The following is a 22,236-nucleotide window of genomic DNA, read 5'->3' as shown; positions in this document are numbered from 1 at the left end:
CTCCCATGCGTGGAAGAAACCTCACTTAGGAGCCGGTACGGTTCTCCAGACTCATTCTCTGTAGATAAAGCCGTGGTGGTAAGCAGCGCTTTTCTTCTGTGATTAATTATTAATTCTTGGTTGAGGATGATCAACAACTGAACACGACTTTTTCCTTGCAGAAGCTCTGGCGCCATGCACATTTTTGCTTTCCCACTAAATATGATATATAAGTCATTAAGCAAAAAAGTTTATCATCTTTGGCTGATAAACTTTGTGGATTTCTAGATGAGACATTTTATATATTTTCATCCAGTGACAAAGCAACAGTATTATTTACAAGACCTTCCAGCAAGTCACCAATTCATAAGCATGTATTTATTTTTTTTACATAAAAAGATTACTAATACTTCACAGATCATGTTTTATATTAGCTGAAATGATCCCCGTGTCAGAAACCTCTTTGACCGGTTGGGGTGAGGACAGTTTTCACTGTACATCCCTGTTTATGAGTGCACCCAGAACCCAAAGCATGACACGTGATGGTTATCTGCCATATGACCTATTGTGTCCCTCTGGCCCCTCCCTGTCAGCTATTTTGGCATTTTAGCACAGGTTCCCATAGTAACCACACATCTAAGAGGGCTGTGCTGTGGCTGCAGGCAGACAGGAATTGCAGTAATGCATGCAGTTAAGGCCTGTCCGGATTCAGTGGCCTCCTACAGTCATTTGAGTCTCTCAAACCCAGGAAGAGAATTTTGTTTTATCGTATTTACGATGATTTTGATCCTGTCTGTACTAGATTAACTCATCACGAATATACAAATAGCGTGAATATGGGAAAACATTTTAAACCTCTACACCTCCGAGACTGGGACAAAGAAAAGTCCACCTAGTTCATCTGTTTTCACTTATAAGGGAACAATGTGAACCTGAACGTTAGGAGGGAGGTAGAAAAGCATCTGAGATGTTTAAACAGCATCTTTAATACCTGACGTTATGCATTTGTATCCTAAATAACTCAACGAGCAGCAATAATAAAGTGATTTCAAGCCTTTTGTACCTGAAAACAAACCGACTGAACCGAGATTGACCAGGAAGATAAAACATGAATCACAGTTAAACTCGCTCCAGCGCGCAGCATTAACACATATATCACGCTGGACTATCATCTCCTAAATCTGCTCGCGCTCCCCCAGACATTCCTGGGGCCCCGGCCCGACTGTAGGGCCCCGGGAGCCACCCCGTCGGAGCCGGGACGAGGCCAGATGGCTGGATCCCGCTGTGAGGGGCCGCGGACGGAGTGAGTAGTGGTCTGTGTGGCTCAAGCCAAGCCTGACTGCATCTCTCCGCACACCGAGAGCCCCCGGCCTTCTCCTCCGCTCCACCCGAGGCTCTCGGGTTACAGCCAGCGCGGGGGCATTCACATTGGTCCTGTTATTCCTACCAAGCATTTACCAGGTTGTGTGAGGAGCAAGGAACGCTGACGGCTGGTGTGTGTGTGTGGGGTGGGGGGGGGGGGTGATTTACGTGAGCTTATTACCGGCTGATAGATTGACTCCACTGCATATTTACAAAGGGCTTTCTAGGTGATCATTCCCACATGCGATGCAGGTACAGTAGGAGCCCCTACTATCAGCTACACATGCTCTGTGCACAGCCTGTGTTGAGCCGTTTAGCGAAACAGTGAGGGTCTCGTGAAACAGACTCCGGCTCATATCCTCTGCATATATGCAGTAATAGCGGAAAAAAAAGTGACTGCTGGTGAGTTACGGGGCACGCGGGACAGCAGACCACCTGGATTTGCTTGTGGAAATCTGTCTCTTGTTTCAGAACACTCACGGCGCCCCGAGATACTTTCCTCTGTGTTATTCTATACCTTGTTCTGGCACCAAGGGCTTGAGGGGATACTTAAGTCCATGAGGTTACTGGAAATGAATACAGCAAGAATGTATCCCATTAGACCATCTCAATGGTTTTGTCCAGAAAGTTTTATGATAAACTTCATCCAACACTGACAGGAAGTGCTTGGAATGAAATATTAACAGCTACTGAGATACAAAATATGTGTAGCTTCATTCATTTAACCACAGTGAAAGGTAAATTACAGTTCGTAAGCATAAATGTGTGTGTTAGCGGAGTTTTCAGGCAATCACGGCAGAAAGAAGCAGCAGCACTGGAGCAAAGTCATCGTCACTGGACCCTAAAAACGCTGGAGCCCTGGTCGGACGGGATAAACGGTGGACTTTGTCTCGTGTGTCTTAGGGATGGGGGATCCTGTTGGATCCCATGACGGCTTGATTGACAGGTGAATGCCACCAATGACAGGCGACTCCCATTCCTCAAGGGGCCGGTGCGGCACAATGGCTAAAGTGAATGGGAGAGAGTGGAATGGAGGTTGCCTTTGAACCTAAAAACACCACGACCCCCCTCTTTTTCCGCTTCTCCTTTTCTCTTCGTCCGTCCGTGTGTCGCCTCGCTCCTCTTTCTATTCTCTGCGCTGGTGTTTTAAAGTGTTTTTTCAGCGCCGTGTGTTTGATGGAGTGGTTTGAATTCTGTCCGAGGGTTCAGAGTGAATGTCAAACAGTAAGGAGTTCAGCAGCGTGTGTGTGTGTGTGTGGGGGGGTGTATTTGCTACATTCCATATCTAGAGATCATGAGAGGACCGATACCACTTTCAAGCCTTGGACTGGTTTCAAATACCTCTTCTGTGTGTTTATCCGGACTATCGGAGCTATAAACAACTAGTTGGACCCCTCCGAGCTAGCGGACAGCTGAGCAGTATCTCACCCACGAGCGGCGAGAAGACCTTTGCCTCGCTAAATCTTCTTGTCACTGTGCAGCTGCCGACTCTCTACTCCCATCGTGTGCAGCTCCGCAACCCCTCGAACCCGGTCTGTTGACCCGCTGGTCCCCTTCTCGCCCACAGCTGTAGGCTTTTAACTTCATATGTGCTCTGCATCCAATCAGAAGTCATCCTCTAAAACGCTACGACCCCCCCCCCCCCACACACACTGGATGGAGGAAACTGGCCCATCGGCACTCAGGCCCTGTGTCTGGTCTGCAGGCTGTGGATAGAGGGCACTATGCAGAGCGCCTGCAGGTACAGACCGCTTCAGTTCAGCCGGGCCTATGTACTGTAGCACGTTCCAGCCATCTGAGAGCCAAGTGTTTACCTTCTAGGCTCCAGTGGGAGCACACGGTGGGACCGAGCAGCTCGTCGGTGTTGCCCGCCTGCCATCTGGAAAGTAACAGCTTTAAGCAGGTCCTGCCAGTAATTACCCTGCGAACCCGGAACAAAGGCCCAGGACACACTGTGGTGAAATCTGGATAATGGATGGAGACAGGCCACAGCAACTGAAAAGTCTGGTTGTTGGCCGCAGACACCGAAATCAGGTTGGACAAGTCACATCTGTTTCGTACAAGATTACACGAAAATTCGAGCTGGAAGCTTCTAAGCTGGGGTGTGGGGATGCGCATGAAAGCGCCACCTGACCACACGGCTCCGTCTGACGGGGAGTGATTTATAGCCTCACATGTGCACTTCAGGTTGATTTAATATGGAACAAGTCTTTAGCAATAGTAATAAAAAAAATCATTTTAGATAGTTCGCTGTGAGTCAGCTCAGTCTCTCTGTGTTCATTAGTGAGCTTCTGGCAGATGCGTTTGAGGCCTTTAGACAAAGCCAGGAAAACTGAACCACCTGTTTCCATTACTGAGCCAAGCAAAAGAGAAAGCAAATTTCTTTTTACGTCGAACTATTCCTTTAATCTTTACTAAGATGTGCAGCGTTCGCTCTACATTTGCAGCACATAAATCCGAGTTCACTGAAACCGAAGCCGCCACGAGACAGCTCTTCCTCGGGCAGACAGCTTTATGCTCGCCATGAAACTGTTGCTGGGCGTGAAAATTAGTTTCCCTTCGCTTGCTCTGCGCACGTTGGTACACGGCGCTGGAAAACCGCAGCCAGCCTCTTGGTTTGAAGCGCTGCCTGGACGTGACAAGACATCAGCGTGATATACACGGTCCACTTTCCAATACGCCATTCTCAATTCTCATCGTATCAGGGGCTAATCTGGAAAATGTTACGCGCTGCGTCTTGAAAATAAATTGTTTGCAGCTGACAATCCAAAGTGCAGGAGGGGAGAGAAGGGGGGGTGGGGGGGTCATGGAGTCCCTACAGTGGGATGCCATGTCTGGGCCGATGCACAGGAAACAGGCTCTCAGTGGCCAGGAAATGAAGTGGCAGGCGCAGGCCGGCTCGTATTTCCCCTCCTGCTTTCAGACGGGTCACGCTAGCGCTGAGACACCAGGGCTCCGGCTCTTTGTCCACACGGAGGCAATAGTAAACAAGGCCGCAGCGCCTTTAAAAGCCTTTAAGTGCTTGCGAGGGCTGAGTGCTGTGTTACCAGGAGGTCTTGGGTTTCTCCCCCATCCCCCCCCCTCCGTTTCTGAGTAATGGTAATGAAAGAGCTGAGGCTAATTTATGTGCGCGCGAAGTGAAAGAGTTCCCAGGCGTAAGTTATACTGGCGACATGTGTGGGTCGGTTTTAAGAACAGTTCCAAAAGATTTTTAGTTTTTGTTTCAGTATTGACTTTGAGTATTCCTCCTTAACCTTAAGGTGAACGATACTAGAACTGGTACAGTCAATAATAACAACATCTGGGGATGCTCAGTGCATCGGAGAGCGGGTGGAATGGATTTACTGAGGAACAGCCAGCAGTAAAATCACGCTCTGCGTGCAGTTAAGAGGTTCTTCTCATGGAAAGTCTGGATTTTGAACAATTGAATAGGCATGTTATTCAGTACTTGCATTATTTATTTTCCCGTCGTACTTTATTATGTTTCCGATAGGAAACCTCCTGCTGCCCGTTTCCCACACAGTTGACAGGCAGAGCACAAACAGCAGCGCGAAGGACGAGCAGCAAAATAAACTGGCTTCTCGTGACGACCTCCAGCTTCGAGGCCAGTGACACGCTGGGGCCCTGACTGTGCCTCATGGTCACCTTGACTCCCAGGAATGAACACAATCCCAGCTGTCAGCAAAGAGCGTGGACAAACACTTGCTGCTATTATTATTAGAGAAACTGAATTCTTTAAAGGTGTAAGATAGTTATTTCACACGAGCCTCTAAATGAGACGTAAATATCAGAAAAGCAGCGGTGATGTGTTATTTTAATGAGGACTCAGTTCTATGAAAGGTCCCATTATATCTTTTAGTGTTTTCCTTTTACAGTATAATTTAAATATCAGAGTTCCTGTTATCCTTCGCGGGTTCGAGGGTCATATCTGTCTGGATGCCCGCTGTAAAAACCACCTTGGTGCGAGGGGCCGTCACAGCGGAGGCGAGCGCTAAAGACAGCGTGAACAGTCACAGCTGATGTGTCCTGAGCACGAGTGCGTGAGGCGGAGGGAGAGCAGTGGTCGGATCAGTGCTGTGAGGCGCGGCTGGGATTAGAGGCAGCGTTTGTGCTTCCCTGACATTCAGCGCGTAAAGACCGGGAGGCACTGAGCGTTCATTTAGTCATTGCACAAAAGTTAACTCGCAGGTTTAAATACCAAGAACCTTTAGAATAATTACGTTGACATTATTATATGACGATAATGATGTTTGAGGCCTTGTTAAAGTTTAAAGAAACATCACCCTGTTTGATAATGAGACCAGGGTTCCTTTGTTGCGTCTTCAACTAGTAATTGCTCTCTGCCTTTGCCTCCCATTAACACTCCTCCGTCTCAGTTGTGGTGGTTTCCATCTGTTTGAGGCGAGGTTAGAAGTTGACTGGCAGAGGTCCTGCTCTCTAAGAGTTAGCAGCGCGCTCGAGGGGGCTTGTTTCTATCAGGGGTGAAATACCCACCCGTCCATCACCCTGACAGAGCTGTCAGCCATTCAGCCCAGCCAGAGGAGCTCCTGCCAACAATCAAAGGGCTTTTCACTGAAGGAATCCAGCTCTGGCGTGTCATCAGGGAGGGGAGGTCCCAGCTGTCAGCAGGACACAGGATACTCAAGGAACCTCCCTCCTGCTTTAGAAAAAGAAGTCCCCGGTCCAATCCACGGGATTGGCCCAGAGCTGAAGACCCGCCCCCTTGCTCTGTCCTACTCTCTCTCTCTCTCCCCCTCTCTCTCTCTCTCTCTCTCTCTCTCTCTCTCACACACACACACACACACACACACACACACACACACACACACACACACACACACACACACACGTAATAAACTGTAATTGCTCTTAGCAACCACTTGAGGGAGCCAAAACTAAACAAAACATGAAGTAGCAGCCAAACCAAATCAACAATTACAAATCTTGTTTACATACTCCTGGCTTCAAAGCATCACATGTTTCAAAATGGTTTTGTATTGAGGCAGAGCATTTGGCATCAGCCATGTAATAATGCCCCGCAAACAACTTCTTTTTTGTCTTTTTAGATAAATCAAAACCCACAGAGACAGATTTCTTATCAGAGTGCATTTTATGGTGAATAATGGGAATGGGTTGTAATAAAAACAACCGAAGAACCAATCTCTGCCTGAGGACCTTATATTAGCAATTATTAACTTATTGCTAATGAACGCCGAGATTTTGTTTAATCTCTAATAATATTTCTGTTGTTAAACCACTGTTGTTAAACTACTTCACACTGAATTTCAGATAAGCACCTTAGAGGCTGTGATGCTGTGATATTTCTTTGACGTGTTTAAGTGCGAGTTGAACTCATTCATTCATTTAAGTACGTACATGACAAATATCAACAGGCTGCTGTAGCATTTCTGTCTCCAGTTGCAGCTCAGCGTCCGACTAAAGCCTGGTCTGATGCTTCTGTGGGTTTAATATTACATAACCATTGGGCTGCATGCAGAATTCCATTAGCCGTCTCCATGTCACAACACTGAACGTGCTTTGGTTATGACGGGAAGAGAAAACACTCAGCGATGTCCACTGCGTTAGTGGCTTCGCCTTGTGACTGCAGAGTGAGCGCCTGCTGAGGAGCTCGGTTTTTGCCTGTGGCTGTGAAGGAATCAACACAAGCCTATTTCCCAGTCCGACCACATAAGATTCACAATGAGCTACGGTCAGTGCAGGACAGCCGGAGGAGGAATAGTATATTCTCTTGCATGTTTCACCTTGTACAACCCTCATTAAGGCAGTGAGTGTTGAGGCTGGTTCAGAGCCTAAACCGTACAGTACGTCTTGATTCATCTATCAGGATAATGAGCCTCGACCACGTTCTGTAGAACTCATCCAGTGACCCAAAGTTTGAGAGAGACTGATGTAAATGACCTGGTTTTTGATGGTGGTGGCCTCATCATCCACAGAAGACCGGTTCTATTCAGAGGTTCAAACTCAGCACAGTGTACAGTCACACTGCGTCCTTCCCTTTGCTTCACATCCATTTCCTCTGCAAAATACATCTACGTGACCGATCAAGTGCTACGCACCAGTATGTAACAATCCAAAGATCCAGAACCAAAGCTTCTAAATGATGGGAAATCATTTGTGGGATTGTGTTGTTACAGCAGTAGTGTTTAAAAGGTCAAAGGTCAACGTTAACAAACGTCTGTGCTACACACACCAAAAGCTTTGGTTGAACTTATCAACGTAAACAGTCTTTATAATTTTATATGCCCCAAACTTTTTTTACGACTTTGTTAAGTCTCTAATCTTAATGTGTTGCTGAATATGTGGGAATGTTGCAATTAATGTCATCTTTCTTTTAAAGCTCATAATAGCGTCAATGTTGTATCGCAAAAAAACGAGCACATAATGAAATAATCATGAGGTGAACAACACTATTCCTGTTACACTGTCAGTAAGTGAGTATTAATATTTATAGTGTATTTGCATGGCTTTGTTGCCCGTTGCTAAATATTGATACAGGCCATTTCCTCTAGATGTACCACTCAGCAGTAAAGACTAATCTTATTGCCTCGCGCACGCACACACACACACACACACACACACACACACACACACACACACACACACACACACACACACACACACACACACACACACACACACACACACACACACACCTTAAAGGTTATTAAACATCACACAAAGTCTCTCCAGGGCATTTGTTTTTCTTCCAGTTATTTAGCGCCATGTCAGTGTGTGTGTGTGTATATACACATAGTACAGTGTGTCAGACTGAATAAGAGCGAAAGCCATTGTGTCTGTGTGCAAGGAAGATAAAAAGGGAAAGCAGCAGAGAGGAGAAGGAGAGGGAGGGAGAGAGAGAGATCAAAGCCCATTGCAGAGCCGGGCCCCTATCAAAAATGAGGTTGGAGGCTCTCGCTCCACTCCCCATCCAGCGCTCCCCTGCTCATCGACCCTGAGGAGAATAAACTCAGCCCATGCTAAATTATAGATTAAGGCCCAGCTCTGGCTACGGCTTGGCAGCAGGCGGCTGCATGCTCGTAGAGCAGCACTGAGGTTTCACACGCTTGTGCTGCTGCTACTGTTGCCTCACCTCATTGCCTTAATAAAACCAACCATCAAACACTGTCCACAGATTAAAAGAAGCATGTTTAGAAGAGACTGTATGAATGGATTCTGTCTGCAATATGATATGGCTGTGTTCTGTTGGACTCAAGGTTATACTTTTACCATCACAAGTGATTTTCTCACTGTTTATTGTTTATTGGCAGATGAGCTTTCTTTATTTAATTGTTTTGATGGCCAGTAGAAAACAGAAATATGTCTTTTAATTTAAAGACAGTGTTTCAGATTCAAGAAGTAAGAATGTTACACGCCACCAAATACCACACACGACCAGTTTCCATGCCAAATAATTTTATTCTCTGAACCTTCAGAGTAAAATAAACGCCTTGATCTTAGTCACTCGTTATGTACTCTGACAATGTATTTTTAGCAGACTTTCTATAAATAGCTGGAGAAAAGGCCAATTCTTGCATAAATATAGAGTCTGGTGTATGAAAAATAGTCAACGTATAATTTTAGTACAGTCTGTGGTGATCCAAAATAGAAATCTGTGTCTATTCTTAGCAGCAGTGGTGTATTTTAAGGAGCATTATATTTTCCTTACAGCAATGTCATGCAAAGCAAAATCTCATGGGGCGGTCAAAGGCATCAGGATCAGATCCAGGCTCAACACCAAACAGGATACATGTATTCTCAACATACTCAACGTGCTGAATTTCAAACAATAAATCTTATATTCTGCTGCAGCCAACCTTGAAGCGTTGTTTTATTAGTCATCTATGGCACAACCTGCAACATACTGACGTCCTCCAACGGCACAGAAACGTATTCCATCTGAGACAAACACAACTTTTCTGTGTGCAGTTTAAATATGTGATCAATTTGCATAATTATGGAATGATTGGCACATTCAACAAGAAGGTTCATTAAGGATTTGATAAGAATTACTTTTTTTAATAACACACACAGGAGTGTGTTTTTCTAGTTCAAGTACAGTACAAACGACATAAACCACCCCTTGACTGTGACGTTCCCAAAATAAGGTTCAATTACCATTTCTCAAGAAATTAAGAGGTTACAGATTATACAGACATGCAAATCACAGGACATACTGACTGCGGAGGGCTCATTCAACCTACAGGCAATTCAAAGAGTACCATGCAGCCAAAGATTTGCAACTGAGGTAACACAGCCTATTGGTAAGAAACATTCAGGAACAAGATCATGCTCCGGTCTACATTCATAATGGCGAGAGACACCCCAGCGGCTCCTGTTTTGATCCCACGTTACAGAAGACACAGTAATTAAGGGTTTGTCCTTTTCATATGTTAGTCTGACACATACATTAGTGGTGACTGCCCTTTAAATAGAGTTGGATAAACGGAAATGTTTCCCGTTCCTGAGTTTAACACAGTGACACTTGGGAAAAGCTGAGCAGACGGGAGCTGCTTTTATTTGACCCTGATATAAAGTAGTCATGTGCAACAAAATCACCACTGAACTCTCTGCGCGTTTCACTTCCTTCCTGCAGCCGGTGCTGGTTCATTGTCACAGGAGTCTTGGCTGAGACCGTGTCTGCGTTTGGATCCAGGCTCGCGGCCTCCGACCGGCTCTGCGGACGCCGCAGACGCCGCAGATGCTGCAGACGCCGCAGACGCCGCAGACGCTGCAGACGTTGCAGACGCCGCAGATGCTGCACATGCTGCAGACGTTGCAGACGCCGCAGACGCCGCAGATGCTGCAGACGCTGCAGACGTTACAGCCTCGGGGCTCCGATCGGACTCGTCGCTCTGACTGAAGGCGGAGGACTTCGGCGTTTGCTGCTCCTGCCACTTCTTTCGATTGGCGTCTATGCCGTCCACCATTGGCTGCAACTTCCTGTTGAGCTTGAGCAGTGCCTGTCAGAGACGCGGCAGACTAACGTTAAACCTTCAATGAATGACTTCATTGTTTTTGACAGATAAATGGGTTCCTACCTGGTAAAGGGGTTTACATATCCCATCTATCCACTCCAGCTGTAAGGCAGGCAGCTCATCTTTGCGATTGCGATCAAATATGGGCTACAGAGAAAATAAATGACCTGTCACTGATTATCAAAAGCCTTAAACATAATAATGACATAAGAAAATAGTGATATGAAAAACATAGGTTGAAACTGTTTTAAATCAATGAGAGATCAACATCCCAGTGAAATATAAGAGGTTGAAAGCTTCCTTACTGCGGGGGTCAGCTTAAGCTCAGACCTCTCTCTGTCTCCTTGTTCAAAGAACTCGCTCGTCACCAGCTCTGCAACCTTGGGACATAAATGGCATCAACGTTTCATTATTTCACTCGTGTATGATGCAACATCGTGATATCAAACACAGTCCTACCTGTTTGGATATCTTCCAGGGGCGAGTGACGGCGCCCAGATCACATGCTGTCATCAGCATCGACCTGTGGACGGCATCGTAGATCGTTTCTAGCTACTTGCTTTTTTTTCCTCGCATGTTTTTTGTGACACTGAACAGTTTTGCATTAAGCACAAAGACAAAAACCTGAGAACTTCTCTGTGTCCTTCATCTTTCCAGCTGAATTCTCCAGACAGAACACTCTCAAAGAACTTGGTTCTGCGCCTTACAAAGCAAAGAGACAGCCAAGGATACAGAAAATGTTAAGGGAAGAAGCACTGTAGTTCACTCAGTTCTCACATTCAAGGATTTTATATTTGTGAATACCCTATTAATTACCTGTAGGGATGCATCAAAGGAACTGTAATGTAAGTCATTACCCAACATGAACTACTTCAGCTCTGAGAGCAGCAGCGAGACCACTTACTCAAAGTGCAAAGTCAGGTCTGTGGAAAGAATCGCCTGCTTCAATAGTTGCATCATGTTGCCGTACTCCTTGGAGCAGAGGTTTGCAAAGATATTGTGACCCTGTGAAGACACACAATGGAACACGGTCGGCAAATAGGCGAAAGCTGGCGAGGACGAGTAGCAGTGGCTAAAATGTCTGCGTGCAGTGAGAGCATCGGTAAAGTCATCGCTCACTGTCGGGGGAAGCTCCCTTTAGCGATGCTAATTAGCAACGTCTATAGAGTTCCCGTGGAAGAGAATCAATAGAGAACACAGTTCCTGCTGCTCCGACTGAGCTCGACCTGAGACAAAGCAGCTTCACAGCAAGAATGCAATAATAAAAACATGCAATGATGACAGTAAATGTCACATTTAGAGCTTCGGGATAAGCAGAGCTCTGCTACTCACACAAGAAGGGGTTTCTGACCTCACTTTGTAGGATCATGACCGCATGGTTGAAGTGATGGTGCTCCAGCGTGGCCGAGGTCCCGTAAAGCAGCGCCAGAGCGGAGCCTGTCCTGCAGGAAAAGCGTACGCGGCAGTGAGACGTTCACGCGCCGGAGACACCACGTCAGGAAGAGACACCACATCGCTGTTCTACCGCGGGCCTTTATCCCACTTACTTGGCCTGGAACGCGTTGTTGGTTCCGCGGTGGTCCAGGTCGTGACACAGGCAGCCGACCATCAGAGCCAGGATCTCTGCATCGGACAGGACGTCCCGGAAACTAGCTGTCTGTTGAAGCCAAGCACATCGTCATTCACAGGATGCCGATTTTACATCTATTCAAAATCCTCCTATCAATGTTTTTTTGGTTCATTGACGGCTGGGTAGATTAATAATAACCACACTTCTGTAAAGTACTTTTACTACTTCCTTTAAAATACCCTCAGCAGGTATATTTCCCTTTCGAGCGTCTACGTTCACACCTTCCCTGCATTAGACAGACAAGAACGATTAAAAGCAAATGTGGAAGGAGAACGGAGGCAGCTGCATGTGACACAAGTCTCTGGTGCTAGATAAAGTGGAGATGGGTCATTTTTATTTTATATGTCCCTTCTCTCCATCAATTTCCACTCAAGTCCTTTTAAAACGCAATCACCTCATAAAACATTCAACGCGTCTAATGCATCATTTTAATTAAAGCACATTTGCCAAAACGCGGCCTGACGTGCAGTTTATGACACTTTGAAACCTTTCAGTGGGAGATTCTCTCTGAAAGCAATGAAAATAAATACGGCTGGAAACTTACTGTGATGATGACGAACATGCACTGCGACACATTAAAAGCGTGTCTCCAGTTGTGATACGCCACCGTTCGATAGTTCTTCCTCACGGTCAGAAGCCAGCGGCACAAAACCTGCGAACACAAGAAGCGGAAGCCGCGGCGACAGGTTGAGGCTGGATGCTGGTGATCGCAACGTGCTTCTTTCCCCCCGGAGCCTCACCTCATAGTCGATTTTAAACTTCTGCACTACGCCCAGCTCCAGGAACATCCGCAGTGACGCAGTGATCATGGCGTCGTTGTCCAGAGAGAAGTCATTGAAGTGGAACTCGTCGATGCCCAACTCGCCGCTCAGGGGGATCTTGGCCGCCTGAGGGGGGGAGAGGACGGAGCTGTCAATCAAAACAAAGCCATAAAGCAGGTTCTGCTACCCTTCAGTATTTCCTATTGAGGGTTACCTTGAGCCTGTCGACCTCCACCTTGGAGCAGGTGGCGTGATAGGACAGCATCTGAAAGGCAGGCGTTAAACAGTGAGGGAGGCCGTGCTGTGAAACTGATTTAGAGCTAATGATGCGGGAATCCCGAATAAGCCTGAAAAGACACTCAGTGGTCGAACAGAAAATCAATGCTGGAGGATTTGTATGTGAACGAGCGGGACGCGCCGCCGCTGGAGTCGCCCGACAAACAGGAGGGACCCATCAGGTGTTTGAAGAAGCAGCAAAGAGGATGTGGCAGCGATACAGGGATGCGTTGGCTTTGATGAGAGGCGAGCAGACTGACATGTATCTGTCGTGAATTATTGAAGGGATCTGAAATATTGATGGCAGAGAAGCAGAGCCGTGTTTGGTGAGGGTGGTGTGGCTGCTCGGGTTAGATACCGGCCAGGGGAGCGGAACGCAGCGAGCGCGAGCCGGCTTTGATATGATGAGCGCTATTAAGTGGCAGCGCACCCTGCAGAGCCACATTTACTGTATGTCACTATAGCAACAATTCATTCTTATGTTACAGTATTGCATCTGTTGCTTTGGCTGTTTCACACATGGATTGTCTCAATTTGATCACAATTAGCACAATCTGACAAGCAACTGGGAGTCTGTCTGTCCGTCCACTGTATACTGGGAGACAGGCGCGCACAACAGGCATTACTGTGTTTTCTGCGGTGGTGCAGTGGGTGAATGGAGAATGAAGAGTTTTATCGCCAGGCTTTCGTGCTCACATCTAGTGCTACCGACTGTTTGGCCCACGTCTTCTTAACTTGATTGTACATCATTGTGTTGTTGATTCCAAGTCCACAGAAAATCACAAATGCCTGCAGATAGAGGAGAAAGAAGGAAACCAGTAAAGAACCCTGAAACCAGACCTAATGTGCAACAGGGTGGATCAAAGCTGTGCTTGGGCGAAATGTTCACCTCAAACAGTCTCTGATCGGCATCGTTGAAAGTCTTCCTGTCCAGTCGGTTCAGTATCTGTGCAACCCCTGTGGAAATCACACGTGCGTCAGCGGCGCCGTGGAAACCGGTTTCCAGTCGAAGCGAAGCGATCACAGGCCTGACCTACCGATAATCTGATGCGTTCGATTCCAGATTGGCACGCACAGCACCGATCGAATGTGAAACCCCGAGGCCTGGTCTGCCTGTGAACGGAGGAGACAGTGACCGCGGGGCGGACGCGAGAGCAGCTTACGAGAGCGCGAGCGCGTGCGCCGAGCGCGTCCTCCGCACCTCGGCGTCGAAGCGCGGGTCCTGGCACACGTCGCTGATGTTGACGGGCAGGCCCGTGGACGCCACCAGCTCCGCGATGCTGTTATTGATGAGCCAGTCGGAACACGACAGCTTCTCCATGCTGGAGACAGGAAGCGCAGCGTCAGCGGCGCGAGGGGCGAGCGTTTTTGTATAAAAAAAAAAAAAAAACGATTCACGTCTCCAGTCGTTCACACGTCATTCACCTGATGTCTCGGTCCACGTTGCACAGCGGAGACATGAGCTCGAACGTCTTGGAGAACTTCACCACCTACAGAAGAGACGTGGCGTGAGCACAGCAACAGGTGACGTGCTGCACACTTTACTGTGCAGAGACGCGGCGTCTCACGGGGGAGCTGATGTCCTCCAGGAGCAGCACCGAGCAGCGCTCGCACTGCAGGAGGGTCAGCGCGCGCTGCATGATCTTCCTGACGATCTTCTCCAGGTCGGTCTGCTCCTCGAACAGATCGTTGACCACCTCCAGCAGAGCCTGTGGCGGAGAGTGGGGGACAATTAGCACCAACGATTACTGCACAGTGTTGTTGTTATGATGCATAATTCATTCGAAGGTTTTATTCATATTCCATCATATATATATATATAAAAGTTATCTCACTGTTTCATATGAAACACACATATATAGTGATATATATGATATATAGGGACATATATATAACACACATATATATATAAGCCATGAAACAGTGAGATAACTTTCTGAGAACGGATAAATTACACCTTCTCACCCTGCTGCGTTCATACTCCTTGCGAGACTCTGAGAACAACTTGGCGTTGGAAATCGATATTCCACAAAACGGCAGATACATCTGCAGCACCTGGGTAGAAACAGGAAACACGGGTGAGGAGCGCGCGTGGTCCGAAATGCTCGCGTGAGAAACAACACGAAGGCTGGAAGTCGTCGCGGTAATGGTTCCTCCTCACACGTCTCCCCAACAGATTCCCCGTTAATGAAGTATTGATTTTGGAGAAAGAAGGGATTCAGTGAAAACATCAAGGGCCGTAAAATGTTGACATAAACTTACAGATCAAGCTTTTGTTTTATTTTTGGCGTCTTTGTTGCGTCTGAAGTCGCTTTGCGCTGGTTATATTTAGTCCTGTGATGCGTGTTTACATATTTAGAATCAACGTCTTGGCCTTTTATTGCCTACAGTATTCGCTCAGGCAACAGTTTTTTACTTGCGCTGTATTGTTTGCTCATCAAGACACAACCAGGTGAATGAAGCCTTCGCACCATAAATGAAGCTATAATACGCGCAGATTCTAGTAAACGCGTTTCAAGCTGATTACTCAGGGAGCAATTGAAAGCGCATCCACTAAAACGTGTTCATGTACATTATAGTGCATTGTCTGGGCTATTAAATGCTCGGCACTAGAATAAGAGGTTGGCCCCATCTTTATGTTGCTGGTTCTCTTCGGTGGGAACACTCTGTCCGACTTTACAGCCATTAGGAAAATTTAAAGTGCCAACTGGGTTTTGAGCTGCGTGGCTCAAGCGTTTTGTCCGATAAGTGAGTGTGTGGTGGAGGTCGGCAAGAGCAATTATGCTGAAGATAATAAATAGCCGTAAATCAGAGTGATAACTTACACACGCCGAGGCGGGGCTCACTCACCTTCTCGTCGTCCTCAGTGAAGGGGGTGCCCATGGGGTTTTTGTTGATCGCTTGCACAACGCCTATGACCTCGCCGTCGCTGTTGCAGATGGCCATGCAGAGGATGGACTGGGTCTTGTAGCCTGTCAGTTTGTCGATCTCGTCACTGAAGCGGTGGTCCTGGAATATGGAGTCACACCATCACACCACTGGACCACTGGACCCAGTAAAGACAGCAAAAATAACCGTTTCCACCCGTATGACATCTGCAGGAGAACTTCTGTCTTTACTATAAACAGTACAACCATAACACTCTCTTTGACACTTTTCTATTTTGCAATAATAGACCTGAGGTATAGGTCAGCGTCTTGGTGTTGCTTTAGCCCAAGCCGCCCAGGGCCATGAGATAATGAACTAGTCTCTAACACGCGATGTAGCTGGTGGGAACCCGTGAGGATAGTAAAGACTGCTCTCCTGGATGTTTATTTGACTAATATGGAATCATAACTGAGGTAATTGCTCACAATCTTACAAAAGTTATAAGAATGGCACAATGTTGCCGCCCACAGTCCAGCGCTGACAGCAAATGAACTTTACTAAATATGAAGTAAATAGAAAAATCACAAAATGATGCGATCCCTTTTTTCTGAAACAGGTCTAATGGGGCAAAAACTGTTCTGTTTATATTTGCTCAAATCTTTGCAGGGTAGAGAGGGTCTAATAATAATAATAATAATAATAATAATAATAATAATAATAATAATAATAATAATAATAATAATGTATGTCAAACCGTTTGGATACATCTCACATTTACCTCATAGGCGTTTGGGATGTTTACCGTCTCTCCGTGTTCTGCCACGTACCCAATGATACCCTTTCCCCACGGCACCTGCACCTCACTGGAGTCCAGAGTACTGGAGGATGGTCTGACCGTGGTTCCCGAGTGGACATCAAAGAATTTGGACACCAGCGTCCTCTTATGCGCGGGTCCTTCTACAAGGAAGAGCGAACACCTGTCTGCGTCCACCAGGATGCACACGTTGATCAGGATCTTGTAGCTCAGGTTCGTCAGGTCCAGATCATTGGAGATATCCTTCACTAGCTCCAGGAAGAACTCCCTCTCGTTGGTTTCCTTGAGCCTGTATTTGTAGTCGATGGCGCTGGACGCGTACTGGGGCACGTTGACTCTGGATTCGAGCAGGGCGCTGAGGATGTGCGCGGTGGTCGGAGGCAGGGAGCTGGCTTTACGCAGGAGCGCGCGGCGCCTCATGCTGGACTGGGACTCGTGCTCGATCAGGCTCACGTGCTCGTCGTAGGTCCGGTGAGCAGTGGTGGCTTTGGAGCGGGCGAAGTTCCGTCGCAGCTCCATGTGGGACGACCGGCGCCGGAGCCCGTCTGGGTTCGTCGGCCAGAGCGGGTCCCACGCGGCGCCGCGCTTCTCCTCGGCCGCGGACGCCTTCGCGGGCGGGTGCTCCTTCAACCACCTGCTCACCTGGTCGCATTTCGCCTTTCGGACGAGATACTCCTCGAAGAGGTCCGGGTGACCGTCCAGGAAAGCCTCCACGTCCGAGAAGTCGAACGTAGTCATGCTGCGCTGCGAGCGAGTGCGACCTGACAGGAGTTAGACGAGGAGGAGGAGGAGGAGGCGAGAGCGGCGAGCTTCTCGGAGAAGTGATGCGCTCCTCAGAACGCCGAGGACTTCCTCCTCCATGTGAGCCGCTCCACGGGCTGCTCTCTGGAATAAGAAGAACCCAGCAAATCCCAAATGACGACGCCCGTTCAGCGACGCCTGTCAGTCAGACAGGATGCGTCTGCGTCTCTGGAGGTTCCTCTGGATCCCTGTGGTGCAGACGGACGCGGCTCCTACATATTCTTCTTGGACGGTGAAAAGACCGCAGGGCAGGCTGTTGACTCGCTCTCTTCAATCTATACCTCCAGAGACTCTGAGCAGAGCTCCCCAATCTGAGGATCTATACGTTTAAATGGTGCAGACAGGACTTCTGAACGAGGAGTAATGAGGAGTCAAGTCAATAACAGATGGAAATAAGACAGTAAGTAATAAACAAAAGAATCTTCAGACTGTATTGGGAATGAATGAGGAAAGCAGTATAAGCACATCTGTGTCTTGGTGCCAAATGGCCTTGTGATTCCTGCTGCTCCTTCCCCTCCCTCACGTACACTTCACCACACATTCGGACACACGTGCAGACACCCACACGCTTGGCGGTTGTGAAACGTGCTCTTTTGAAACACGAAACGGATTAAATATTCTCCGAAGCTGTGTGCTTTGAGGCTGGAAGGTGCGCAGGTTCATCTTTTATTCTCTCATTCGCTCTGTCAGGAAACCAGCAAGGGCTGAAAGGCCCCCGACGCTAAAGGCCACTAACCAACTAAAAGCTCTATTTGTCAAAACAAAACAACATTCCTCATAATCCCAGATTCCACCAAACATCAACCACATAGCAAGAACATGCTCATTGGTCCTTGTGCTCATCTGATCTGGCTCCTGAAGCCAAGAATTAAACTATCAACCCCACAATTAGTAGACTTCACATTATTACCCAGCAGAATGGAGCTGGGGCCAATTAGTATGTTGGCTTTACAAATATATGAAGTCAAGGTTCAGCAAACTAATTTTTGTCCTCCAGCAGCTTTTTGACCCTTGGGGTTAAACTGGCAACATAAGAGGGGATTTAATAATCAATGCTGCATATATTTCCTTTGAAGAGAAGTGAATTAATTCCTCTTTGTGAGGAGAGGATCTATAGATTAGGCCGAATTCCTCTCGGCGCGGGGCTGAGCGTCAACCTGCACATCGACGCCCAGGCTTAATATTAGGAAAATCACCGCAGGCTGAGGAACATTTATAATGCAGCAGAAAAAAACGTAATCCTGAGAGCAGCCATTCTGCTGCGGCAGAGCCGAGTAATTGGTTGCTGGTTTTAGAGGCTGCCTGATAGAACTTAGGTATTTTGTTGGGATTTTCGGACAAGGTCCCCTGAGAATCCCAATTAAAAAGCAGAATGCTGTATTTGGGCCTGAGAGCCAATGGACAAGGCGATGGTTTGCTGACTGGAAAGCAATTCATGTAATGTCCGAGGAGCAGCTGCACTGGTTTTAGGACCCTGAAAATATAATTTCCACTGAAGCAAAATATCCTACAATAATTCATAAAAAATAACATCACATATTTCTGAGCGCTATAGATATAACAGCATCTACTTTAGCTTCTTATGATTGTTGCTAAAACTTCAATCAATTTAAATTAAGTGTCACCTAAAGATGTTTGTAATTGATTATTTTGTTAATTTATTTTTTATTTTTTCCATTTTTAATGGAAAATTAAATGATGAGCCCAAACGGTAACCTGTGGCTTCTAAGGATCAGTCATTTACCAGGTTATGGTGCAAAGAGTTGCTTTTTGCGGGATCAAAATGTCATAAGATGAACTTTAAAGATTAAAGATTAATAAAAATCGCATTCCTTTGATATGAAAATGATTTTTTATTGCAGTTACTTTTAGTCATTTGATCTGATGGTTTGAAGCTTCGTGTTAGCACTCATCAGAAGCGGACGATGACTAAGTATCAGCACCATGGACAGCGTACGTCTGCTAAACATCATTTAGAAATTGAGCCTGCAATCTCTAAATCAGCGTCGGAACAGAGTGGTTCACAGGTGGAAAGGAGCTTTCACAGCGTTTTTTTTTTTGGCGCTCCTCGTGAAGAGTCGCACACTGACCCAGTGTGTTGCTGTTTCCGTGTTGGAGACGGTGAAACATGACTCCTGTAACCAAACACGGTCCGCTCGCCCCTTGGGTCTGGTGTCAGCTTGATTTTCCACGTGTCTAGTTGTATGAGTTCACCAAACTGTGAATGTGTAAAATTATCAGGTCCTTGGTGACGGGATAAAAAACATGCTCAGCACTGATTGCTCACTGAATTTAAAGCATCGGTTGAGCACAAGTATTACCTGTCTTCCCAACAGGCCCGGGTTTCTTCAGGGCTCTTGTTATACTGTTTTCAACTGTCTTTAAACCACAGGCACTGAGCCTGGGCTGGATTGGGTGTCACGCATGCTGATCCTGTTGTTCCCTGTACTGTCTTGTCCCGTGCCAGGAATCTGAACCCACTGCAGTGACCACAAGCAAAGAGGAGGGAGTCCTGTTGTGTCCACAAAAACCCAAGCAGATTAGGTTCCAGCCATTCGGACCAACGCGGCCGCGGCTGATGTGGGCAGAAGAAACTCCACTGGATTAGAGCTTTGTTGGAACAAGGACGTCCAAACTATTGACTTCCTGCCCAAGGCAAGTGAATATGACGGATTTCACTACACAGTCTGCAGCTATTTGTGTGTGTGTGTGTGTGTACTTATGTCGTTACACCGTGAGTTATTTATCTCTTCTTGTTGTTCCAGCCTCCTCTTCCTTCCTCTGTTCTGAGTTCTGATGGAGTCTTTGTCAGGCATGAACGTCGACACCCCTTCAGAGTCCAGCAGCCGTTATGGCCGTGGTTTTGCAGGAAGCATCCCTCCCGTGTGAGTCAAGAAAAAGGTGCCTACACGTTAAGAGTCATAGATGTCATGAAACAGAGTGTAACGGCTGTGTTCCTCCCAGACAAACCACCAGTCAGCTACGCTGCAACACCACCTGCAGAAAGAACAGCAAAGTCCGCCTCAATGACCAACTGTGAGCAAACAGTGCTTTAGAAATTCCTCACCGGTGATAAAATATAATAACCGTTTTGTTTTTATTCTCAGCGTACCAAAACCAACTGACATAAATATCGGGTGAGCGTCTTTTCATTAAACAAAGCCTTCCTCTGGTGGTTTTGTTACATGCCTCCAGCTTTAAAACCTCATCCTTCTCTTTTAGGGAGAAGCTGCTAATTCCACCTCCGAAGCAACATCCTTACTTGTCCCACATGTCTCGGTTTGCCGTGTTCCCGTCTTTCTGCTCTCCAGACGACCCTCGTACAGGCGTCAGAGCTGCCTCAGGGCCTTTTCTCCAACCTGGCATCCCGAGCAGCGCTCCGCACGTCACCGTGCTGAGCAAAACCATCGGTAGGAGGACATGTATGTATTGTTGTAAAGGAAGAGGCAGAATAACGAGTGTAGCTGTCTCTGGGTGTCCTGGTTCCCACAGGGGCCCCACACAGACATGAAATCCTGGAGTCGCCCATGAAAGCTAGGAAGTCCGTCAGGTGGCCTGAAGAGCACGTCTTTCTGGATGTGAGTCGTACATTAGTGACTTTAACCAATACTCTACGTGCAGCCTGTTCATATAAATGCCCCCCCGCAGCCCACGGAGAGGAGGCAGGTGTTCTACCCCACGCCTCCGAAGGCGGTGCTGCCCAACGCTGCGCTTCGTGACTGGGAGCTGTCGCTGCCTGAGAGGACCGGCAACATGCTGAAAAACCTGGAGCGGGCACTTTGGCTCACGTCTTACCAGACGCACTACACAGGTAATATGAGTGTTAGGGAGCGGAAAGCACGACGCAGAGACGTCTGATGTCGAACGCTCATCTGCCTTGTTGAAACGCGGCGTTTTCCAAGGATCCGGCCCAGCAAACCCGCTGCAGATCGATGACTTCAAGGAAAAAATGAGTGGCCCTGCTGGAATGAATCCACACTCTGCGCCACTGGCAAGACTGAACTATTGTGGAGCTGCTGTTTGCAGTTTAAGCACATTCGCAGCACTGTGCACGAAGCCAAGCCAATCCTAACGAACCTCCTCTCCCCACAGAGCGAACGCTCCCGTCCCACGTTTGTCGCCTCTAAACCGGTACAAGCGCGTAGAAGGACGGGAAGCGGCAGCGAGCCTCTAAGTCCATCACCAGGGATCATAGCAAAGCTTAATGAGGAGCCCCACTTAAATCCAATGGGCACAGAAGAGCTGTCTCACGAGCACAACCGCTCTGCGTATGAGTCAGGCTTCACCTCTAACATCCTGCCGAGGCCTCCAGGTCCGCCTGGCGCTCGCCGGCCCCCCGGGGCTGGGACTGGGGCGGCTCTCAGCCTCCTGGAGCTTCAGAACTCGTTCAGCAGGTCCGAGGCCCACCGCAGCTTCAACAGCTCCGTCACGCGCGCTGCCGTGGACCTGAGGGACAACGTCGCGGCAGGGAGGAAGCACAGCTTCCACGGGGTCAACGGCTGCTACCTGCGTGGATAAGGTTTCTGTTATTGGATGCGATGTAGGATGAAAACTCCTTCTGCTCGCTGAATGTTTATAAGATCCTGCTTCTATTAAAACGGCAATCATTGATTATTTGCGCATTGGTTCTCCTCACATCATCCGGGTCCAGGATGTGTTAGAAATGAGCTGCAGCTGATTGTCATGGTGGAGCAGAAACAGCCTTCACAGCACCACGCCGCAGCAGTTAATGCGTAATGAACCCAGCTC

General features: G+C 47.6%; 2 protein-coding genes across 3 annotated transcripts; one reads left to right on the top strand and one right to left on the bottom strand.

Moving 5' to 3' along the window:
• Window positions 1–8,758: 8,758 nt before the first annotated feature.
• Window positions 8,759–17,424, bottom strand: pde11al (phosphodiesterase 11a, like). The gene is made up of 20 exons (XM_029128038.2): window positions 16,651–17,424; window positions 15,855–16,013; window positions 14,970–15,059; window positions 14,573–14,713; window positions 14,430–14,494; window positions 14,206–14,326; window positions 14,042–14,117; window positions 13,894–13,961; window positions 13,701–13,793; window positions 12,943–12,993; window positions 12,708–12,854; window positions 12,512–12,619; window positions 11,885–11,994; window positions 11,689–11,779; window positions 11,242–11,342; window positions 10,962–11,039; window positions 10,797–10,860; window positions 10,643–10,717; window positions 10,401–10,484; window positions 8,759–10,322 (listed from the first exon to the last, which is right to left on the bottom strand). The coding sequence occupies exons 1-20, from the start codon at window positions 17,422–17,424 to the stop codon at window positions 9,939–9,941; spliced, it is 2,880 nt and encodes a 959-aa protein (XP_028983871.1). The 3' UTR covers window positions 8,759–9,938.
• A 2,830-nt stretch (window positions 17,425–20,254) lies between these two features.
• On the top strand, window positions 20,255–21,717 carry LOC114842493 (uncharacterized protein C7orf31). 2 transcript variants are annotated; one of them, XM_029128051.3, is made up of 7 exons: window positions 20,255–20,372; window positions 20,452–20,523; window positions 20,595–20,624; window positions 20,710–20,897; window positions 20,980–21,065; window positions 21,136–21,298; window positions 21,390–21,717. In XM_029128051.3, exons 1-7 carry the CDS (start codon window positions 20,284–20,286, stop codon window positions 21,557–21,559), a joined length of 798 nt encoding a protein of 265 aa, XP_028983884.3. In that variant the 5' UTR covers window positions 20,255–20,283; the 3' UTR covers window positions 21,560–21,717. The 2 variants fall into 2 exon arrangements, with proteins under 2 accessions (XP_028983884.3, XP_055359505.1); XM_055503530.1 differs by having other exon boundaries at window positions 20,339–20,523.
• The last annotated feature ends 519 nt before the right edge of the window (window positions 21,718–22,236 follow it).

The sequence above is a fragment of the Betta splendens genome, chromosome 16 (assembly GCF_900634795.4).
Source record: "Betta splendens chromosome 16, fBetSpl5.4, whole genome shotgun sequence".
Lineage (NCBI taxonomy): Eukaryota > Metazoa > Chordata > Actinopteri > Anabantiformes > Osphronemidae > Betta > Betta splendens.
Note: the sequence above shows the minus strand (reverse complement) of the source record. Positions and strands in the feature narration are given on the sequence as shown.

Bases quoted from the DNA above. Each gene is read 5' to 3' on its own strand.
- pde11al (XM_029128038.2), bottom strand. From the start codon at position 17,424: ATGACTACGTTCGACTTCTCGGACGTGGAGGCTTTCCTGGACGGTCAC. The intron at 12,994-13,700 runs GTGAGCACGAAA...CCTGCCTTTCAG, and splicing joins AACAGTCGGTAGCACTAGAT to ATGCTGTCCTATCACGCCAC. The intron at 12,620-12,707 runs GTGAGGCTCCGG...TTGTGTTCGCAG, and splicing joins AGTTTAAAATCGACTATGAG to GTTTTGTGCCGCTGGCTTCT.
- LOC114842493 (XM_055503530.1), top strand. From the start codon at position 20,339: ATGGCCGTGGTTTTGCAGGAAGCATCCCTCCCGTGTGAGTCAAGAAAA. The intron at 21,066-21,135 runs GTGAGTCGTACA...GCCCCCCCGCAG, and splicing joins AAGAGCACGTCTTTCTGGAT to CCCACGGAGAGGAGGCAGGT. The intron at 21,299-21,389 runs GTAATATGAGTG...GCGTTTTCCAAG, and splicing joins TTACCAGACGCACTACACAG to GATCCGGCCCAGCAAACCCG.